At 42.4% G+C, this 15422-nt stretch overlaps 1 protein-coding gene across 1 annotated transcript; it reads right to left on the bottom strand.

The window, feature by feature from the left end:
• Positions 1-389: 389 nt before the first annotated feature.
• RGCC (regulator of cell cycle) lies at positions 390-14352 on the bottom strand. Its single transcript, XM_058829340.1, has 5 exons — positions 14171-14352; positions 13776-13952; positions 4300-4407; positions 2723-2785; positions 390-1000 (listed from the first exon to the last, which is right to left on the bottom strand). The coding sequence occupies exons 1-5, from the start codon at positions 14205-14207 to the stop codon at positions 993-995; spliced, it is 393 nt and encodes a 130-aa protein (XP_058685323.1). The 5' UTR covers positions 14208-14352; the 3' UTR covers positions 390-992.
• Between the last annotated feature and the right edge of the window lie 1070 nt (positions 14353-15422).

Below are 15422 nucleotides of genomic sequence, written 5' to 3'. Positions count from 1 at the left end.
TAATGCCTGCAGCAGCTGGAGGAGAGCTCACATAATGGTATTCCCAGAGCCTAATGCATATGGAAAGAATCAGGTTCCTCATAAAAGTACAGGTCCACCTTCCCTCTTTCAGCAGCACACTGATGGACAGGAAGTCTTTTCAGAGTTGTTGACTGTTCCAGACCCAAGGGCTGGTGTTAGAACCATCCAGACACAAGTAATTTCTCAGTGGTACAGGACCTCCATACCTTTAAACTGATGAGCCAAAATGTCTGACCTTCCAAATAGTGAGTGCTTCATGTCAAAGGTATCAGAGTTTGAAACCATCTTTTACATAGGGTTTAAAATATGTGTTATTGTTCGAATGCTCAGTAAGTAAGTCTTATTTCATTTGTATTAACACAAACCTGAAGTAACAGTTTGACCAAATTTATTATTTTCCTGATTGTATTAATTTTACAGAGTACAAAGCTCTCTTATTTAAGCAACCAACCACATTAAACTAGCATAACAAATTTTGCCTAACAGGAAATATACCATTATCAAGATATTTTGAAACATGTTGTTTTCAATAAGAGTTTAATTTGCACTTATATTTCAGAGTTTGAACGTTCATAGGAAGCTTCCAGACATCTGGATTCCAGCTCAGGATTTATTTGCATACAAAAATATATTATAATGGAAAAAAGCATTAAAGTTTTCAACTATATAAAATTACAAATATATTTGCATAAAAGCAACTTTAAATTAAAATTAAAATTCAAGCTATATTTTAAAGCAAAATACAGCTCTAACATTTAAGTTATCTTATTCCATCTGCTGCAAAGTGAAAAAAAAATAAAAATAAAAACCACCAATGTTGCCAGTTAAATACTTGTAGGAGTTCACAAAGGTTATGTTCAGAGGATATCTTGGGGAGCAAAGTTATCAGACAAGGGCAGCAGTTCTCAGTGATTGATGTCACTTATCCTTCAGAGGACATTCACATGCAAGCACAATGCTGAAAATTCATTTTACATACCTGAAAATACAGAACAAGAAAGATCATTTAGTTCTCTATTAAATAAGATCACATGTTGTTGACATATCAGACACTTGCCTGTGCCCAGCTTGCTAGACTGCCTGATAAGCCAAATTACATGGTTTTTTTTAAGTTAACATGAAAGCTGAAATGCTGATGTGCAAAAATGACAAGGCAAGTACTGTTCTAACAAGTGCATTAGGCTTGAAAAGGTATCTGTACAAAGTTCTGTGTAACCTCAAGCATACCTACAACTCCTCAAAAATGTGATGATAAATACCAGATGGAAGTTGGACTTCTTCCTCACTGTACAGTGGTCCTGTACAAATGAAACTCTGCTGAGATCACTGGAGATTTGTCTAGTTAGGATAAATAAAAATAAATTTAAAAATCTAAAAAATAATAAAAAAGTCACACCAAAAATAAAAGCACAAAACCACTAGAGCAGGTGGTAGTTCCTGCCTTCACCTTTGATGTATTTTTGCAAGGGAAAAATAAAACCTACATATAATAGGCAGCCCCTTTAGAGCTGCCACGTGGCTGTGCAAGATACGGCAGTGGAAATATTTAGCTGTTTGGCCTTTCATTGTCCCACGCAAACCTTCTAAAACTTGGATTTTTTTCAGAAGAGCAATCAATTCAATTTCAGTGGTGAAGATGGAGTTAGCTCAAGCTTACATCCATGACAGAATACAGGAAACTAGAAAATGTATTTTAAGTATGAGAAGTGAAACCAGGATTAAGGTGCAAGTAAGACAGCAGGGAAGCAGGGAGCTCATAAGGGCAGCTGGCTTGAATTAAGTCCACATCTTCAAGAAATACAGGGAAGGGAAAATACCTAATGAATACACAAAACTCTCAGTTCACAGTTTGAGAGGGCTTTGCTTATGCTGCTTTTTAGGTCTAGTCCTACAACTTGTTGGTTTGGGCTCTATAGCCTAGTTCCACACAAAAAAAAACTTCAACCTGAAACACAAAAGAAATGGTATTATGTCCACAACAGAAGAGGATGAAGCAAAAGGAATAGGCAGAGGACATGGTTGGCAATAGGTGGCCAGATTTTTGTTTGTTTTTCTTTAAAAATCATAATGAGGAATTCATTACTGTAGCTGAAAGATACAATTTCTAGATAGTGGAAGAAAAAGTGATCCATATTCCATTCCTGGTAAAGGCAATCACAAACAGGATTTTGACATTAAGTCAACAGATACAGATATGTGCTCCTTAATTCTTTCATAAAGCAAAGTCTAGAACAAAACGTTTTTTCCTCACCTAAGGATACTCCTCCAGTTACTTAGTTTTATAATGAAGAAATAGATCAACAGTTTTTAAACTGAGTTTTGAGTATTTAAGAAACTGATGTTTATTTATTGATCCACTGTCAAGGAGGGATCCTTGACAGGATGGCCCTGACAGGGGTGAATTGCAGCTGACTCAGAGGTGGGACCAGGGATTCATTGAGTTCAGCCTTTGTCACACAGGCTAAACTTGAACATACAGGCAGTCTGAATTTAGTCTGTTCTTATTCAGATAATGATCCACAGGACTTTAGTTTAGTTCTTATCCAGATCTTATCCACAGGACTAGAAAACTAAAAGGAACCCAACATTATAGAAACTATTTGTATTTTTCCCTTCCCTCTTTCCCTACAGATTGGTTTTCAACACTCTTTGTAGCAAGTACCAAGTGAGATGCAAGCAACTAATAAAAAAATCTACTCACTTTCTAGAGTTCTGTCAAGATCAGCAATGAAGTCCTCCAGTTCTTTTGTGTCTCCAAGCTTTGCTGCAAAATAAGGGTCAATACTTAGGCATGATATTTTCTCTGGCTAGAAGAAACTCTAGGAATGTACGAGCCTCCAAATAATTTGCAGGGGTACCAAACATGCTGTGCATTATCATCAGCAAAGCTCAGTATAGTTGCTGCAATGTCCAAAAGCACTTAGAGAACATGGGAGAGTGAACTGAAATTCTAGCTTTCATAATTTTCTATTTGACAGAAGCAACACAAAGGAATACTTTCTGTAGTCTCCTTAAAAAGAAGGGGTTGCAGTGAAGAATAAAAGATACATATCAACTGATCCATGTCTTTGCTACTGTGGCCACCTTTCCTGTTTCATCTCTTCAGATGCTGTATGCATGCCCCTAACCAATCCCAATGAGCTCCCAGTCCTACTCAAATCTCAGCCCTTTAAAATCATGTCAGTATCACAGGTTTGCTGTGCTGACAGATGCTTTGATCTTGGTCCATACACAAACATCCACCAAATTTCCCACTACTGGAAACACCACTGGTTCCATTCAATGTAGTTTTACAGCAAGTTGCTTCTTTATCTCATTTCTGAGGTCTTTTCCAAGTCAGTTCCAACTCCTTCTGTCTTCTCATCATGAAGAACACCTTGTCCTTTAGTGTAATTCTTTGCCAAATATTTCCTGTCAGTTTAACTGAGCTCTTTTTTTGCTACTTCAGAGAAACCGTTACTAATTATTTCTCCCTAATATACCACTAATTGAAAAGAAAGCACTTACTTTGTTTTTTTATGACTGGTCACTGTGGAAAAGATATGAAAGCATGAAAGGCTATTGAACACACAGCTGAGGAGAGTAGTTGTAACAAAAGCACCATGTGCTACACATGTATGAGTGTTCACTTATTGATATGTCTGCTCCAGAGCTAATCCAAGTTAACATGAATGAAACACTGTCCTAGGAAGTCAGATCAGCTGCAAGACAGAAACCTCTCTGAAACAGCAGAACTTCAAAGGAGGAAGGAATTGCTGATACATGGCTTGTGTAAGCACTGTGAGAGGTCTGTATGGATCTGAGCAATGGTGTTAAATGGCAGTATATGGCTTCAGAGGAGTCCCTCTGCCCCTGCATTCGGGCTAAGCATTTTTATAGAAAAATGGGACACTTAAGCCACTGAGCTGCTTCAGTAAAGAAGTAACCAAGTTAATAATTAATCCTTATAAGCCAGAAAACTAATTTTTGAGCTCAGTGTTTCAAAACCAAGAGAATTTCCAGGCCACCTGACAAGTGCAGATACAGAATGCTATTGCCATTTACAATCAAGACAGCAATAATTGCAGCTGTAGTGTGCACAACAGTAATCCTTAGTTTTGTTGTCATTAAAATAAAACCAAAAAACCAAAAACAACAACAACACAAAAAAAATAAGAGAAAAAAACCCCAAAACACAAAAAAAAAAAAAAGTCCATGCAAACGTGAATCCTGGTTCCCAGCAAGAAGCCCATATAATTGAGGATTAGGAAGAAATGCCAACAATTAAAATTAAGATACCTTTACAAGGAGTTACTGAAGGGGACGGCAAGCTTGGAGTAGATGCAGTTGAAGAGTTGAGCTTTTCATCACTGAGACTGAAACTATTTCTGTAGAGGGAATCTGCACCTGTAAAAGAGCAGCATTATAAAGTAAATTTGACACCTTCTGCAAGCTTGCAATATAATTGAAACCCAAAATGCAGCTTTTCCTAAACAGACTTCAAAGTCTGTAGAACTCAAAGTCTCCAAAACCAGAAAAGTGAATAAATAAATCCTTTATTGTTTGAAGGTTTCTGTTCCCACTCTTACTATTAAAAAGAAAGCAGCCCTAGTCTCAATCCTCATCCCCAGTAAGGAAAGTGTTAGCTTGCCCTGAAGTCAGCACCATTTGAAAAATTAAACAGAAATTATGATTATCCCACATCAGCAAAATTAGACCTGCTAGGACCTGCCTAATTCACAATGTTCTGGGAAATTCTGTTACCTCAATTTTTCAAAAGTTACCAAAAAACCCTGAATAGATCACTCCAGGACAAGGACAGCCCCCCAGGATAAAGACTATATTTAATGTTGTCCTTTATCCCCAAAGCAAGTGCACCCCTTTCCCCATTACTCACATCACTCTCACCCACTTATCACGTTACTCTGTTGCTTTAGGTATGGCATTTTTAATTATTTTATTCTGTGACTGTCTGGAGTTCACAAAGCAGTACACTGGTACACAAAACATCCTACAATCTTATTTTAGGTGATCTTTCAAAGGAAGCCTTATATGTCCTGGAAAGGAACAGAAATGGCCCCAGTACCATTTTGATGTTCTCATATTTTAGAGGAGGCCTTAATCTCGAAAAGCATCTTTACTACAGGGCACCCAATGTATTAATCCTGGCTCCACTGGAAGGAGGCATTGTCATCCTGCTAGAGACACTAAAATTGCTGGTCCTGCAGCTTCAAGCCAGTGGTCTGAAAACTGCAGCTCTACAAAAAGGCACCACTGTGATGCAAACATGACCATGGTCTCCATGTACTTGGCACATTGCCTAGGACATCAAGGTATGTCTTCATATACGGCGTGGTGACTACCACTGCTTGCCATTGAGGCCAGCAGTTCTGCTCCCTGCAGCACACACAGCACTTGTCCCTGGAGCCACAGCCTGGGAGGTGGCTGCACTGCAGCACCAAGTCCACTCAAGAGAGAATTGTCACATTCCTTGGATGCCTGTCCCATTTGCTGTGCCAGGAGAGGACTGCTTTAGCTAAACTAAGGGTGGCTTGATGAATTGGCAAAAGGGGGCAGGACCACAGCTTGCCCTGCCAAGATCTGCACATCTACACCTCCACTGAACATCTGGATGTCTCCAGACAGCAGACACTGAGACCATCCTCTTGCAGGAGGTCTCACTCCCTTGCCTCACGTTCAGCTGTCTTTGGGAAGAAGAGTGTGTGCCCACACCCCACCTCCTCTAGCCTGCTGTTCTTCCCAGCACAAAAGCACCTTCCACAGGAGCATACAGACACAGAGACAAGTCAGACCAGACCACTGCACCTACAAAGCCTCTCAGATCTCTCCTCAGCCATAAAAGCTGTTCTGTGCTTGTTTGTTCTGTGCCAGCTTCCAAGCTCACCTCTGTTACAATACACACTGAAAAGCCTCAGGGGAAAAGCTTCAGCCTGGAATACTTTCCTCTGTCTCATGCATTTTGGCCCACCACTGTGTTGGATCTTTCAGTTTCCTCTGCCATCATCTCAGATCCTGTTCTGGCAAACACGTGTGACCCTCAGTGCCACCCAAACATGAGCGATGGCGTGACTGACACCTGGGACCTGTTGCCACTTGGTCAGCCCCCACTTGGAATTTCTTGTTTATAGAGGCGGGTATGCTTCTTCAAACTACCCTCTGATTGCAATTTCTTTATCATCCTCACTCTCAAGAAGTGCTGTTCTCTCTAAACTTCAGCAGATCAAAACCAAGGTACTTGAAACTTCAAATACATGGAAGACTTGGTGAATACGATGCAGAAATGAGATAATTTTAGACAGAAAAATGGTGAAAAAAGATAAGCTGTTTTAAAATTAGCTCCTAAAAACAGAAAAAAAAATTAAAAAATAACCTAAGGGTGAAAGAAACCTGTTAGTGTTCTGTAAAGATGTGTGTCACCAGTGCTGTACTACACATGAACCCTGTACATTAAGTTGATACTTTCTCTCCATTAAAGGTATGGCAAATTTCCTCTGAAATGAGTTTACAGAACAATTACCTACTAAGGCCACATTTTTTTCAGCCAAGATGCAAACCCCAGTGACTAAAACACAGAATGGAAAATTCTAGCTGTTCAGGACAAAACCCCCACCATCACCAAAAAAGCCAAGTAACTTGTAATAGCTCACTCAAACAGAGCTGTAGCCAAGACTGTAATTCACTGAAACACTGACAGAAGAGACCAAAGATAAAACACTTTTCAGGCTATTTATTTGAAAAGAAGGGAACAAGAATTTCCAAATTAGTTCATATTTTAAAGGTTTTAGAGCTCATTGAACTAATAAAAAACACAGAGAACTATGGTTGTAAATCTGAGTTTATTTTTAATGTCAAATCTCTACTCCTAACACCCAGACACCAAATGTGGCAAGGCTGGGTTAACATGAGAAAATGTTATTTCATACTGGCTTCCATAAACCTTATGCTGGGAAATATTTACAACTGGGCAAAGATAAAATATGACAAAACTGTTGCTTTAAATCTCTGAATGTTTTCCTTCCAGTTTCAAAAGGTGAAGTGTTTTCACATAACAGTGTTATCTTCTGATGGGTTGTAATAGTTTCAGGAAAATATCGACATTTATCTTTCTCAAAGCAAAAATATACTTTAGCTACTGACTGTGGCTTATTCATGCCGCCAAGCATCAGAAATTCTAGTGATGTAAGGAGGAATGCATTGACTCCACCAGCAAGGTCACCATAACTGCTGAAAACAAGGTACTGTTAAAAAATACTTATGACATCCACCACAGAAAAATATCCTCTTTGGCAAAGTGTGGCTGTAGGGCAGAAAGCTCTGGGAAAAGGACACTTCAATCTTTGCTCTCTACCAGCTGCCAAAGCCAAGATTTGCTCATTCACCTCCAATAATGGCCCTTGGAAAAGTTCCACTGCCAGAAAAATACAACATCCTCTGCAACCCAATAACCAGGGGCTGATGCCAGGGATCTCATTGCTGCCGTCCTTCCTCATCCAGCTCCTTCTCTCCCACCACAAGTTTGTAATTCATTACTTATTTTTCACTTTGTACCTTGATTCTAGTCCCTGTGTTTATATATATAAACTCTGTCACTTCAGCTGTTTAAAAAATAACAAAATTCAAATAGCCTCTTAAAAAAAAAAAAGCCTTAAAATCTGAGAGTTTTATCAGTGAGTTGATTTACATCAGTCAAGCTACACTGCAAAATTAGGGGGCAAGAATAAATATGGGTATCTTTTACTTTGGCAAAGTAATCTGTAGTTAGTACAACTTTACTGTTCCAGTATATGGTTAAACCACAAAATAAACCATGGCAACACCATGTAAATATAGAAATGCCCCCATGAAATGAGTAATTGAAAGGCTCTTGACAGTAATGGACTGAAGGAGGAAAACCTCAAATTTTTCATTTTAAAACAGACGACGGAAAAGTTCAGATGTGCAGCTTCTTTAATATCATGCTCTTTCTAGTACCATGGCTCAAGATACAATTTTGAAGAGCACTGGAGTTGGTAAAATTTTTACTGCAGTTTTCAGTGGGGAAAGTTTTAGGGGAAAAGTTTAAAGCCCATCTCTAAAGCTTTCAGAGAGAAGCTTCACAAGCCCACTCAAGTGTCCACAAACCATGAATTCATTATAAAACAGGAACTCAGCCCTTAATGAGCAGGCTGCACAAGTAATTCCTAACAGAACATAGCCTACTTGCTAAAAAAACAGAACAAAAAATCTGGAAATTGTAATGTCACCAGTAGAAGTGAGAAATATTTATGATACAAAAAGCCTGTTTCACAATGCGTATGTTCCAGCCCCCAAAGACAGTGTTCATTTTTACCATCACCATCACCACAGTTACTCTTGGCTGCATTGTTTATTTTTGTGGGGATTTTGCCTAGCTAACAAACATCTGTTCCAATACTGACCAAAAAATGACACCTTTTCTCTACTGACACATCTAAGCATCATTTAAAGGATTTCAAATTACATAGCTATAGGGAAGTGCTCTAGGAAGCCTGAAATCCAGATGTACAAGCATGTCTTCTCATTACATACAAAGCTGACCTTCCCACTCCCCTCCATGCTTACGAGCTATGAGGCAGTTTCCAACTCCAGACTACCCTCAACTAATTTTCATTTCTAATGAGTAAGGGCAGTGGGTGTGCTGGAGTGACAAGAATGGGAAATCCTATGAAAATGTGCATTTCTCAGCACACTGAAATACCTGTGGAGAAGGCTATGCACCTGAAACTTCAATTTTTTCTTCCTCTTGAACATACCAGTAATGTAATAAGTTTATCTCTCAGATCATTTAATAAAAGGGACTTTCTCCAGAAGAGTCTCACTTCACTTTTTTTTTTTCTTATAAGCATTTTATTGTCCTCTTGTTTGAGGCAAGCCATTGGAAGTTCACAGACACAATCTACCTCCTTTTTATGTTACAAGGCTGGCATTTGCTGCAGAGACCAAAGGTTCATCTACTTCACATCCTGTCTCTCACAACAACTCACTGCAGATGCCTGTAGAGGAGCTTTAGAGTGGTGCAGCCACACAGTGATAGCTGCAGGATGAGCTCAACCAAGTGCTCTCAATGCACACACCAGTGTCTTTCCTGACACAGCAGTGGCACCAGCCCAAGCAGTCTCCAATGGCCCCATCCCTCCTGCTGGGATTTTATCAAGTTACCTTTGAGTACGTGAACTTGTAATATCAATAATACCTTAAGGCAATATCTTTAACTGCTCATGAAAGAAATAACACCTCATTTCTTTGAAACACGCTAATTTAACTTGATTTCCTCATACTGGTGAGGTAGCAGTCACTTTCCTAATGTCACTTAGGATTCTCCAGAAGACTGTCTTGTCCCTACCCAAAACATCTCTTTTTTGTCTGATAGTCCCAGACTACTTAAGCATTTGGAAAATATTTTACATCTTCAATAATTTCTGTTGCCTTCTTTATGGTTACATAGACTGATAGTGTAAACAAGTTTTTTGGGGTGAGTGCTGCAGTACTAACAGTGGCTGATGCTTCATCTCTGGACAGCCTAGGCATTAGCATGAGCACATGGAGACATCCACAGCCACATCCATATAAACACAAGTGCTGGCACTACACAAAGCACTGAGTGTTAAAAGATCTTGCTCAACCCCTGCACCTACTTAATTTTAAAATCATAAAACTAAGAGTTCTAAATGCACTCAGGATTTCTTTCTTGTGTTTAAAAGCCATGAGGCATTGCTCAGAAACCATTTACTTACCACTAAAAAAATAACTACAAAGAAACACTGCTGTCTGTATGAGCACAAGAATTGAATTAATGAACTTATTTTTGCAATGCATTTAACTGAGAGGCAGGAAGCTGAACCTGCCTCAAGAACACATGGAACTACAAGTGTCCAACATTTCTGGCAGCAGAACAGATTATGATGTAGCTTTTCAGTGTTATTGTAACTTTGGCCCAAGAAACAATAAAGCACTTCCCACAACCTCTCAAAATCTAGCTTCCCATTCATTATCCTAAGCCTAAACTTGGAAGACTGTCCTGACACTGCCATATACTGTACTGGCACTGTGCACTGGCTGGGCATGCATTACACAGGCGAGCCTGCACTCTTCTTTGCAAGCTTATTCTGACACAAGGAGACAATGCTGTCTGTAAGTTCATTAATACAGCTGCATCTACACTAGCAGCTTCTGCCAGCACAGCACTCTCTAGCACAAATCCTCCTTTATCACAGCCAAGATACGTGGTGAATAGCAAAGAGTTATAAAGTATTCCTCAGCTTAGAAGCCCCAGCACAGTTAATAACCTAAAGAATGAAGCTGCTAGACTCCAATTCGTTTGAATACATCAAGCTGAAACATAACTGGTTCCAGTCACAACTCACTCACAGTCCAGAAGCTCTGGAATGCTGGAGTAGCTCAGCATTGCATCATGATTTCCAGCACTGACCCAGTCAGCTGTGGTGGTTCGTGTAATACGCGTGGGCCGAGATGATCACGCACATCTGCACGCACGAGCCTCTCCGTGACCGCGAGCTCTAGAGTCCATTGTGCTGCCAACAAGGCTTCACCACAGCCAAGCCAGACCTCGTCCAAAGATCATTTGGGCAAATGACAGGACAAGATGTGGGAGAACAAAGTACTGTTTCACCCGTTTTTCACACAAAACCCTACCTTTTCTCAAGAGGCAGAAATATGTAATATAAGAATTTAAAGCAGTATTTTTGGAGCTAGCTCCCTCAGGAGATTTTAAGGATAACAGAATATTTGCAGGATTAACTGCATTGACAGAGATCTTTTGCAAACTTTTCTGTTAAATTAAATGGGCTCATGCTCATGGCAAACCCCAGGAGAGTAAAGGTTTTCCTTACCCTGCTAAGCAGTATTGCTCAAGTACAACCACTTGGTATCTGTTGGTAGCTTCTCATGACACTGAATTTAAGGCTGATTCGGGGACACTGAAACAAACAGTCACAACAGTTTAAAATGTTTCCTCCCCTTACAGTTCCATCCCTGAATGGAAAGATATCACTGCAGGAGTGGCCAAAAGATACATATGCCTAACCTTCAGCCACACCACATCAGTTAGGAGGATTAGATTGAACAGCAAACAACAGATAGCACTGAAACACAATAGTCTGAACTGTTCTATACACACCTGATAAAGTGTACTTGCAATAGTCTTGGCACTGGATAACAGGATTTTTCAAAGATGTAAAGAACCTTCAGGAACAAGATGATCATGCAAACAACCTGCAGATAATATGGCTTTTAAAGATTCGTGTTATCAGAACTTAACTCTTTCAGCCCAGTTGCCCCTTGATTCTGCAGTGGTATTTTAACCTAAGCCTTATCACAGGAAGAACGAAGTCATGAATTCAGCACTATACTGGCTAACACTAAATTGCAGAAATCAAAGGGAAAATAAACTCAAGAAATACTTGAGTTTGAACCAGAAGAACCTGGGTAAGTAGGCAACTCCCTGCGTTTATTCTTAAAATAGATGTAGGGAGTGTAGCTGGATTACATCAGACACTAGAGCCTGTGTTATAAAGGGAGCTCTTCATAAATCCACAATTCCTCTCCAATCCTACTCTAACTTCAAAACAAAAAGTTGACTGCACTGAGTGACTTCTTTAAGAAGTGTTTTACCTGGCCTTTCCTGAGTCACAAACAGAGCTGGCTGGTTTTGTTTCCTTTCCCTTAAATATGTCCTCACAGACTCTGGTGCACCCTCCTGGTGCCCTATATGCCAGTGTCCAGAAGGCAGTGATTTCAGGTTCTCCAGAGCCACCTTTCACATGATGCACCACCAAGGGAAGGACTCAGCCATGGGACAGGATTTGAAAATTTGACAAATTCCTCATACAAGATCTTTGAGGACTTTGTATAGAGCCATCAGACCCTCTCTATCCTACTACCCCACTACTGTCTTCAGACTAAATCCATGTGGATTTGTCACACAGATTTTTATTTTCCATATTTTCCTGAAGATGTGATCTGCCTGTTTACATGAGCATGCTGTTTTCTCACCAGGCCTTCTGCCATGCCAGAGAGCACTGTAACCTTCCTCCAAAGATCCTTCTTGCCAATTCTAACAGAGCAATTTCAGGCAGTTTTCAAGATTAAAGTTTTTTGAACCATAGCAGATAACTATCTGTAGTTACTTAGGATTTCTTCACAGAAGAAGAATAAGTTCTAGATACAGGGTTGGGGTTTTTATAATTTTCTCAACAGTAGATTATTTTGGTCTGTCATTACAAGTGTCTCAATTGTGAGACACAATAAGTGTATGTGAGAGGTTGACAAATCACACCAATACAGACTGCACAAGAAGTAGTAGCACTAGGGCTGCCAGTTTGACTCAGTAAAGGCGGACTTCACCTTACACAACCTCAGCCATCCAAAAGAAAAATGTTCAGTCTAAATTTGGCACACGGTTTGAAATCCACCTTGGAGGTAGAGAGATTCTTTGAAGGAGTTTTACACTCACTACATTATGAAACAGAAAAACAGCATCTTGGCGTGTGTATTTCCACAGAAAAAACCCAAAGGTAGTGCTAGGCAAGGTATCCAAGTTCAGGGCAGGTAAAACAATATCTGTCAAGGAATTGAATTACATGATCCATGTAATCCTTGGATGATGAAATAAAGGGCTCTGATAATGTGGAGAATCTGTGCTCTCACAGCTCAAGTCTAGGGAGATAGCATTAGTGTTTAAGCACTAAATCAACAGAAATGCACCTCAAGTCCCTCAACTGATAAAGAGGCAGAACAGATATTAGAGGAGCAGTCTTATTATAAATACTGCAAAAGAGGTAAGTTTCACCAGACTTCCATATAGTTAGGAACTGAACAAAAAAAAAAACCAAAAAAAAAAAAAAAACCCCAAAAAAAACAAAAAAAAAAAAACCACAAAAAAACAAAAAACCAAAAAACAAACCAAACACAAAATCCAAACCAACTGGTTATAGTCTGCATTTAGCAGGACTTACTTCTGAGAAAGTGACCTACTGCTCTCAGAGAGAACAGCAGTTTCCAGCCTCACTATCTGGAAGAGGAAAGATGTTTTCTCTCCTTGATTAGTAAAGTCAGTAAGAGGGGTTGAACTTCTTTCCAAATTAGCTAGAAAAAATTTAATTTCAATTCTTTATTTTCTTGCTCCAATTAGCTTCCTACCCTTCCTGTTCCATGTTCTGCACACACCATAGATATCTAGCTAGCGTAATTGGGCACAAGGAAGCTTAAAATCAGCACTTCTGAAACAGCAATAACTCTGTGGTCCATCCAGATGGATGGATGGATGGATAACCATTCCTATAACGGGAAATCTGGGTGAGTTTCCACCTGTTGTGGGAAGCACGTTTTGGCTCGCTCGCTCTGTCCAGATGATTCTGGAGACACAGCGGACAGTCCCTGGGAACCTGGGAGACATTTTTCACTGCAGATACCGAGATGTCCCGGTGTCCCGCAGCCGGCTGGCAGCCCCACCTTCTCCCACAGACAGCTTTTTAGGCTCCACTGCAGCAACTCTCCCCTCTGTTCAGCGAGTAAAACCAGCGGGGCCGGACTATGCATCCCTGTGACTTCTAAACCCAGAACGTAAAGGAGAAGGCGCTGCTTTTATAGAAACAGACGGGGTCCCGGATCCCTGCCTCTCCCGAAGAGGATGACGTGCTGGTGTGACGCCCGCTCTGGAGCCTCGCTTCCCGGCCGCCCCCCGCACAGCCGGCACGGACGGACAGACGGACACTCACTCTCGGAGTCGCTGAGGCCGCTGCTGTCGCTGACGCTGGCGCTGCTCCGCCGCTTCATGCGCTCCAGGTGCTCGCCGTAGAAGAAGCGGCGCCGGCCGGCGGGGCAGGAGAACTCGGCCAGCACCGCGTCGAACTCGCCCAGCGCCTCCGCCAGGCCCCCGCCGTCCTCCCCCGGCGCTGCAGGGCGGCGGCAGCGGCGTCAGAACCGGACCGGACCTGCCCGACCCGACCCTGACCCGCCCGCCCCCCGCGCCCACACCCCGGCAGAGGGAAAGGGAGGGAAGAGATGGGAGGGAAGAGAAGGGAGAGAAGAGAAGGGAGAGAAGAGAAGGGAGGGAAGAGATGGGAGAGAAGAGATGGGGGGGAAGAGGAGGGGTCCCGCCAGCCTCTCCCACCTTGCACCGCCGGGCGCTGGGCTGGAGGAGACTTCATGGCGGCGGGCGGAGATGCCCCAGCGCCGCTGCCGCCTCCCGCCGCCAGCCGGAGCGCCCGGCCCCGCTGCCGAGCCTCTTATAGCGGCGGGGCCGGGAGGGGCGGGCCGGGGGCGGCCCCGGGCGGTGCAGGTGCTCCGGGCCGGGTGTCCCAGCGCCAGCGCCAGCGCCAGCCAGGAATGCCGCCCGTGGCCGCCCCTCAGAGGGAGTGCGGCTCCTCGGGCAGGGTCGCGCTGCGCTCAGCCCAGCGCCGGCTGCCGGCCGGGCTCTGCTGCGGCAGCCAGAGCCGGCTGCAAGGAGGGATCGTCACGGGAACGCAGGACTGGGTCAGCCTTGCCCAGCCCCATGACTGCCAGCAGGACGGGGCACACAGCGCGACGAGGAGACGGCAGCTCGCTTGCAGCGAGCGCCCGAGGCTTTGCATGCAACAGCAGCGCTGCTCGGCCACCCCCGAGATCCCCTTCCTTCCCATCGCCACGGCACTGGGCTGGCGTCTGTCTGTGGTTATTGCCCTGCTCCGGACATTGGTGAGCAGCGGGCACCGCCGTGGGGGCAGCTGGGCCAGGTAATTCCAGAGGATGACCCGAGGAGAAGAGCAGGTGGCAGGGGACACGCAGGGAGTGTTCAGGCAGAGGGAGTCACGGCCCCAGGTTCATCAGCCAGGGTGTTCTCCATGGAGTGCTTTCCTTCTTAGGAGGAGGATCCTAGCACTTGTCCTGAAGACAAGCAAACCTGATGTTTATAGATGCCATAGCTGCGGAGTGTTGCTCTTGTGCTGTCTCTTGCTCGTTTTAAATGTAAGCTGTCTGAGCAGCTAAAATACCAGTTCTGTTAAATACTCACTGGGGAAGACTCTGTCGTATTTAGTTATGGCCAGACATACTGAAAACAGACATCAGGTGCTATTCCATGAGAATGCGTCAGCAGTTATGATTATGTTTGTGTGCTGATGAAAATATTTAGAAGAGTCAGGGAAAGGTAAGAAAAAACATCTCTGAAACTTTTTGACATTTTCAGACATGCTGTCATTGCTTCTGCAAGATTCAAAATGAGAAAAACAATGTTCTAGACAATAAAACAGATTTGTCCACCTCTCCTTACCGGCTGATATGGAGGCATTTATTTATTTTTGCAGTGAATCAAAAGAAGTTCTCATGGCAAAGTTCAATTGTTATTTATTCTGTGGCTTCCTCCTCTCTGTGGTCTTCCTCTGTTT

This window comes from Poecile atricapillus, chromosome 1 (genome assembly GCF_030490865.1).
Source record: "Poecile atricapillus isolate bPoeAtr1 chromosome 1, bPoeAtr1.hap1, whole genome shotgun sequence".
Taxonomy (NCBI): Eukaryota; Metazoa; Chordata; class Aves; order Passeriformes; family Paridae; genus Poecile; species Poecile atricapillus.
This window is presented reverse-complemented; position numbering and strand designations above follow the sequence as displayed.